Consider the following 7,617-nt stretch of genomic DNA (forward strand, 5'->3'; position numbering starts at 1 on the left):
AGAACCAGTAAAAAAAAATAAAATAAATAATAAGGTAATTAACTACAAAAGCCTGCTATGGCGACACCCACCATAAGGAATCAGGGTAGGGGGAGCTGACAGCTGTAGTGTGTGAGGTGGCATGAGAGGAGACATAAGCAGTGTGTGACAGGAGACAGCCTGGGAAAAGCTGGGCACCCTCCTGTACCATGCACCCTCACAACAGGCATCTGCACCTGCTGTTCGCTCACCTAGAACATACACTTTTTATTCATTCGTGTAACCAGGGCTGGAGTAGAAGCTCACCACTGAGAGGCCTCTTTTCCAAAAACTAATATGACATTGCCAGGGCTATCCTGGAGTCTCAGAAAAGTCAGGCCTGTGAGTGGGGACCCCAAAAGTTTTCAGCTACATTAGTTCCTGGGTAAATCTTTACTGTCTCTGATGAACATTTATTTAGAATCTACCACATAGCTGGGTGTGGTGGCTTGTGCCTGTAATCCCAGCACTCTGGGAGGCTGAGGCAGGAGGATGGAAAATGTGAGGCCAGCCTCAAATTGTGATTTAGCATGGCTCTGTCTCAAAACATTTAAAAAGAGCTGTGATGTGATCAATGCTAAGGCCCGAGGATTCAATCATCAATACTTGGGGAAAAAAAAAAACTTGCCACAAGCCCAAATTCCTCTTTACCCCACAAGTGTTCCTTCTTCCAGAGACCTCTGGCTGGCCGGCTCTGGAGCTTTCTGGGTACTCACTGCCTAACCCCCCTGACCTATCCTAATCCCCATGGCTGTCACTGCCTGGGTGTGGTGTGTGCTCAGGCCTGGGGAAGCAGAAAGAAAGGTTTTCATGGGGTGTCTCTGCTATCAAGCTAGGAGCTTCTTAAGGGAAGGCTCTGGTCAGGTTCATCTCTGTGTCTCAAGATTGGCTGCTGGCGCCTGACTAATCACCAGCCATGAATACAGGCCCAGCACGCTGTCATTTTCCTCCCAGCCAGTTATTTCACAATAGCTGACACGCATCAAAAGCTGCTGCCCACCCCACATGGTACCTCTCTGAGCCTTAGCTTCCTTGTCAGTAAAATGGAAATAACACTGCCTACTTCCAAGGGCTGCTGTAAGGATAAAGAATCCATGCATGGTCATCAGCATTAGTGGTTCAGTGGTAGAATTCTCACCTGCCAAGAATGAATTCATGGGTGGAAAGTGCCCAGAACAGGGCCTAGTGATGTCTGGGGTGGGCCCTGGTTTCTGCTTGTCTCACTTTACAGACAGGAGCTGAGCCCAGTGAGCCCTTGGAGCTGCAGCTCCCCGCACCTGGCTCAGTGCTGGGATCCTGGGCCAGGCACCTGTGAGTCACAGTATCAGACGGACCCACCTGTGGGAGGCTCCACCTGGGCCATTCCTGGCCCCCAGGAGCTATGAGTCACTATCATTGTTTCTGCCTCCCAACCCAATGCCCCTGCTCAGGTCCCAGGCTTGTTACCCCACCTGAGACAGCTGACAGCTGAGCCCCAGGGTCTGGGAGGGCATCCTGAGTCCCGGGTCCCTCCCTCTCTATCAGAGGACCTGTTTCCCGGGGCTTAATGCCTGGGAGATGCCAGGCCTGCTGCCCTCCTCATTTCCTCCCAACCTGAAAGAACAGATTGCCAGTCCCCACCTCCTCAGGGGCCCCAGCTCCTCCTCCAGGGATTGCTTTCACCTGTGCCATCTCTCAGCCCCTACCTGAGAGAGTCTGCCACAGAGAGTCTGTGGGCATATTGCCTCCTCTCCTACAGATGAGGGAACTGAGGCTAGGATCAAATGTAACTTTGACCAAAGTCGAGACATAGCTTAACCCACGTCTGATTCCTTATCCTATAGGAAATGGGAGAAGATGAGAGGAAGGGAGGGGTGGGTGAACCTGTGCCCTTGTCCCAGAAAGAGCTGAAGCTATGAAGTTAGCTCCGCACCCAGCTCTGAATCTGTCTTCCATTGGTAAACTCTGGATAGTAACCCAAACTCTCAAGCATGTGTGGCGATAACTGAGCATTACTTGGGTGATCTTTCCTGTTCCTGTTCGCCATTTTCCTGGAAGGAAGTGCCCTTCGCTGCCCCTGTGGTCTCTGCCAGCCCAGAGGCCCCACCACCAGCCAGCTGAGCTGGGGTCCATGAGCGGGGTTTTCTTAGCCATCTCCACATAGCAGGTTACAGGCTTGGGCTGGTTAATAATTCACAACGGAGCAGGTCCAACAACATAGGCCCATGACAGACATAGTCCCTGGCAGTCACACCTGGGGTAGCATCTAGGTCTGCCCCTGAGATGGGTCTCTTCCCTCCCCTGGATTCTGCCCCCTACTAATTATGTGGCCTTAGGCACATTACAGTCCTACTCTCTCTTAGTTTCCCTCTTCCTTCCTCATACAGAGGGGAGCTCAAAGGCCTTCTCTGCTTTAATGTTCTGGGACTGAGGATCCTATTCCTCCATGATGTACCCAAGTCCGATCTCCAGAAGGGTGGTCCTCTGGAAGGAGTGTGGGGCAGGCACAAGGGACCAAGAACAGTTCTGACAGATATGAAGGGATGGCACTCTCATGGGGCCTCTAGCATGGAGTGGTGTCCTGTTTGGGGCTAGAACTTGGGCTGCTGCAAAGCTGGGAAGATCTGGATGGATACGAGGCCCTGCTGTGTCCCAGCTGGTCAGACTCAGGTAAGTCATCCCAAGACAGGCTCAAGGCAGGGTATGGAGTGGCACAGAGGGCATCTTCCAAAGCTAGAACGGCACCCCAGCTCTGACACCCTGGGCCAGCAATTTAATCTTTGAAACAGTGATGATGATAGGTTGTTGCAAAGATTCAGTGAGATAATACACAGAAAGCTCTTGGCCAGGTGTAGTGGTACATGTCTATAATCCCAGCACTTGGGAGGCTGAGGCAGGAGGATCTCTTCGAGTCCAAAGCCAGACTGGGCAACATAATGAGTTCAAGGCCAGCCCAAACTACTATGCATGGCAAGGCCTTACTTCAAAAAACAAACCAAAAAAGCTCTTGGAACAGATCCTTAGCACTGTTCTTTTAGCTCTAATTTCCTCACCTAGGAAGCAGAGATAACAGGATTGCTGTGAGCACCAAATAAGCCAAAGATCCCTCATGGGACCACAAGAGGCATCCCAGAGAAAAGGGGTTCCCATTAGCCACACAAAGTGGGTGGCTTCCCAGGACCTCAGGGTCTCTCTGGTCAGTCACGTGGGGGGTAAAAGATGGGTGAGTGTCACATGCTGCCTGGAGGGGCACGGACAAGACTGAGCACAGAAGCAGTGAAAGCACTCTGGAAGCAGAGGACGAGTTCAGATGGTGTCCAGGGAGAGCAGCTAGGACAGGGGGCCAGGGTCATGCTCTTCTGTGGTCCAGGTGTAAAACAAGTGTTGCCCACTCATTTTCTTAGACAGCAGAGTTGCCTTCAGTCTGAGGCGCAACTCCTCTGCCTGGTGGACTGGATGGTGTTTTCAGCTGCAAATGAATCAAGGTGCTGTGCTGCTGAGTCTTGCAGGATGTGGGCGCTGGTCAGAGCCAGCTCTACAAGGGCTGAGGGAGGACATCTGAGACTGCCGGAGGCAAAAAGCAGGGACAAACTCTATACCTGTTGGAATGAAAGGGGTCAAAAGGAGTGGAGTATCTCAGCTGGGTCCCCCCAGGATGGAGCACCTCATGCCCCCCATCCAGGCCTATTGAGACTTGTGCAGTAAAAACCATTTATAGGGTGAGAGAAGGATTTTACTTGAAAGCAATAGATTTCTGCACTGCTATTCACTGCTCTTGGGATAGGGAAGGGAGGCTTTGGAGTTAACAGAGAAAACGGCTCCTCTTTCCTAGGAAGGGAGAAGCTGGAAGACATACACTGGGGTTCGAGTGCGGCTCCTTCCAGATGCCGAGGGACTCAGACAAGAGCTGTGGCATCATCAAAACCTTCTGTGAACCCCTGATTCCTAAGGCATTAAAAGTGATAGCCTGGCCAGGAGCACCAGACCCTGAATCTGCCTTGATCTTGGGTTTCCCAGCCTTTGAACTGCAGGAAACACAGTTCCACTGTTTATAAGCTGCCCAGTGTGTGGTGTGCATTCGAGCAGGCTGCGTGAGCACAAAGCCGACACTGGGTAAAGAATGTCAAGAGCGTTCTGCTGCCAGTTCAGGGTGGCGGTGGTGATCAGAGCAAGAATGGCAGAGTCTGGCAAAGACATAACTGAATACAGATCCCAGAGGTGGCCAGGGAAGATTTTTTAGTTCTGCTCTCAGAGCTTCACGAACAGCTGGTGGACTCAGAGGGGAATGGGCAGGGGCGGCCCTCACTCATGAGAATTTGGATACTTCATACCACAGGTTCACAGCAAGGCCTGCTCAGTGACCTCAGCTGTGCACCACACCCCCACCTCCTATTTGATCCCTTACAGCTCTCCCGCTAACGCAGCCTTCCGAGCTACCTGCCCGCACTTCCCCTCTGCCTTAGAGGTGTGCCTCACCACAAGCAGAGCCTGTGGTTTGCTAGGAAGGAGCCCTACTGTAGGGCGGGCAGGTGCTGGTCCCCACCGGGAGACACACAGGCATCAGGACAGGCCCATCTCCTCCTCCTGCTAGGTCCAGGTTACCAAGGCCTGGTGTCACCATCAACCCCACAACCCTTTCACAACCCTTTCTGTTCAATACAAGTGCTCTGGTAGGAAGATATCCTCACAGCAACACAAAGGAGGAAGTGAACTGAACACAAAACACATCCCCACAACCGTTAGGTCCTTAAAAAGTGTGACTTCATAGTGCTCCCTTCCCATGCTGAGTAAGCTGAGGCCCTCTCAGATCCAGTAACTGGATCAAGGTCACCAAGCCAGTGAGTGGCGAGCAAAGGGTGAGCGGCCTTCTGAGCCCTGGTGCTCTGGCCTGCTGTGGGGCCCAGGGCAGAGTGGTGGGCGAGGGTGATGGTGGGGAGGGCACAGGTCCTGAGGAGCTTTGTGGGGGCAACTGGGAGGAAGTGACTCTCTGGTATTTGTGCCCAGCAAGTGCCAGCTGACATCCAAGGCACACATGTGCAAGCCACACCTGCGCTCCCATCACAGGCCAGTGTAGGGACGAGGAGACCTCTGCATGGCCAGAGGCCCTTTCCTCCCCTCCTCTCCATCTCTCACCCTCCCATCCTGGTGGCCCTCAGGGTCACCTCCCAGCCCATCTTTTTGCCAACTTTCAGTTCTTTCTGCTTAACCTCCCCGCCATTTCTACCCCAGGATCTCTCTCCGGGGTCATCAAGCCAGCCTCCCTTCTGATCTTCCTACCTCCAGCACCCCTGTCACTGCAACATCGGCAACTCACAGAGTACTTGGAAGGCCCCTCGGTGCTCACAGGACAGAGCCCAGCTGGATTCCCACAGGCCAGGCCAGGCCAGGGCCGGCAAGAAACGCATCAAACAGAGCCAGTCCTCAGAGCTAGGGCATCTTGTCCTCCTCAAAATTCAAAGTCAGTCCCATTCTGTGCAGGGTTCTCCCAACCCTTCCAAGTACATAGCAAGAAAAGAGAAATGAAACAGATGACCATGACCCGGAGTTGAAATGGTCTATAGGGTAGCGCAGTCATCTTTAAATACGTAAGTGCCCTGCCTAAGGCCCGCTGCTTTCCAACACAGTGAAGTCCGCCCTCTTTCCGTTTGTCTGGCCAGCTTGCCTATGAAATCTGGATCTCCTCAGCCACTGATCTGTGACTAGCCACCTCCCTTTCTGCTTCTTCACACACACACTTCAAGATTTGACTCCTGGAACGCTCCGGGCACCACATCACCTCATTGTGAGCCTTCCCAGCATCTGTTTCTGATGTTCGATCGTTTCTGTGGTCATGTCTGTGGGTCTCCAGGAGCAGGGGACCGTGTGTCTGAAGTGACACAGTACCTGTAGTGCCCAGTACCATGCTTAGAACAGTGCAAGTGCTCAATAAAGTGTGCCAAAAAGCCAGATGTGGTCGTGCAGGACAGTAGTCCCAGGACTGAAGAAGGCAGAGGCAGGAGGATCACAAGTTGGGCGATGTAGTGAGACCCTATCTCAAACTTAAAAATAAAGGACTGGGACAGTAACTCAGCGATAGAGTGCCTGTGGGTTTGATTCCCAGTAATTTAAAAAGACAAAAACAAAACAAAACAAAAAACCCCAAACAAAGGAACAAGAAACAGTTCTGGAAAGATAGCAGAGCTATGAAGGAGAAGCAAAGATACTAATCCCTGCAGACAATGATGCTGACCTAAAGATGGGGTCAGATGGGCTCCCCAAAACAGGTCACCTGAGGATGAGTTTTATGTCAGGATGGAGGCTTCCGGGTGCCACGAGCAGACCCAAGCCCAGCAGCGAGAACACTGGGCCATGTGGCACTGCTGGGGCAGTAAGGGAATGACGGGAAATAGGCTAGGACGGGTCACAACCCCTTCCCGCCAGGGCTCTGAACTTTAGCCTCTAGGTGACACCACAGAGAAACGGCACGGTCGGTGTTTTAGGAAGGATAAAGGAAGTGTGCAGAGGGAGAGGCTGGAGGAGCTGGGGCTGCAGTTCAACCACGGGGTGGATGACTACGCCATTGGCAGGGATGGGGGCACAGGTTTGGGGGTTAAGTGCTGAGTTTAGAGTGGCACTTGCCAACCCTGAGGTGCTTTTAGCAGTCAGATGGTGGACATTGCATTGCAGTCTCCCTAGGATAGAAGAGGAAACGTCAAATGTGAATAGGGAGGACTTGTGGGAGGTGACCCTCAGAAAAGGGCAGTGACGCATCCCAGAAGGGCTGGGCTCCGAGGCGCTGTGCTGCCCCCTCCAGTGTGGGGCCTTCTGGAGGACAGTGTGCCTGCTCCTGTCCTGCACTCAGGGTGGCCTCTCTGGGCTCTCACAGAAGTGCAGAGGACCAGGTGCCCAGTGGAAGGCTTGCTGGTGGATCACAGGGTGTGGTCCTGGCAGCGGGCCCAGGTGTGCCAGGAGCACATGGGGACTGGAGGGCCACGCTGCCCTCTAGGGTTCTCTGCAGTTACCTGGCACCCAGCAGTCGTCCCGCTGTTGTCCCCAGGGCACCCCCTTGGTTTCCTCCCACCGCCTCCCTACACCTATTCCCCCACGCCCCACCTGGTACCTGCGGTCGCCTCTCCAGGAGGCTGCTCCCTTCCAGGTGGTCAGAAAGGCCATGGGCGCAGGCCGGGTTGGCCAGGGGCGCAGGGGTCCCCTCACTGCAGAGGCGGCCGGGTCAGAGGCTCAGGCGACAGCACCTGCAGGAGCGCGAGGACGGCGGCTCCTCCCCGTCCTACCGGCGCCTCCCTGTCTGGGGAGGGCGTCAGTGTCCCGGGGCGGCCCCAGCGCAGGCCCATTCCCATCCAGAACCAGAGAGGCTCAGGAGCACATCACATGAGAGCCATCCCTAGACGTGGGGAGAAACTGAGGCGCCAGAGGGCGCCTGGGGACTTGTGCCAGAGGCGGGGGGGGGGCAGCCTCTCCATGCCTTCGTTGCCTGGAGCCCCGCCTGAATACCGCTGGGCGGCCTGATGACCCTACCAGGGCCCCCAAGAACCCTTTCCTTGCTGCCTACAGCTGAACCAGAACTGGCCTGCCAGGGCTGCCTGTGCCTGAGCCGGGCGACTGGATCATGGGTCAGGTACA

General features: G+C 54.3%; 1 protein-coding gene and 1 long non-coding RNA gene across 2 annotated transcripts in view; one reads left to right on the forward strand and one right to left on the reverse strand.

The window, feature by feature from the left end:
* LOC117287308 overlaps positions 1-3,964 on the forward strand; it is a 5,298-nt gene extending 1,334 nt beyond the window's left edge. The window contains exon 3 of the long non-coding RNA XR_004518549.1: positions 3,830-3,964. This is a non-coding gene — a long non-coding RNA (uncharacterized LOC117287308). The remainder of the gene's footprint in view (positions 1-3,829) is intronic.
* The window catches only part of Ttc39a (tetratricopeptide repeat domain 39A), a 43,879-nt gene extending 36,668 nt beyond the window's left edge, over positions 1-7,211 (reverse strand). The window contains exon 1 of the mRNA XM_010610296.3: positions 7,097-7,211. Coding sequence (XP_010608598.1) covers positions 7,097-7,149 — 53 coding nt within the window. The 5' untranslated portion in view covers positions 7,150-7,211. The remainder of the gene's footprint in view (positions 1-7,096) is intronic.
* Between the last annotated feature and the right edge of the window lie 406 nt (positions 7,212-7,617).

The sequence above is a fragment of the Fukomys damarensis genome, unplaced genomic scaffold (assembly GCF_012274545.1).
Source record: "Fukomys damarensis isolate Sample0158 unplaced genomic scaffold, DMR_v1.0_HiC HiC_scaffold_23, whole genome shotgun sequence".
NCBI classification, from domain to species: domain Eukaryota; kingdom Metazoa; phylum Chordata; class Mammalia; order Rodentia; family Bathyergidae; genus Fukomys; species Fukomys damarensis.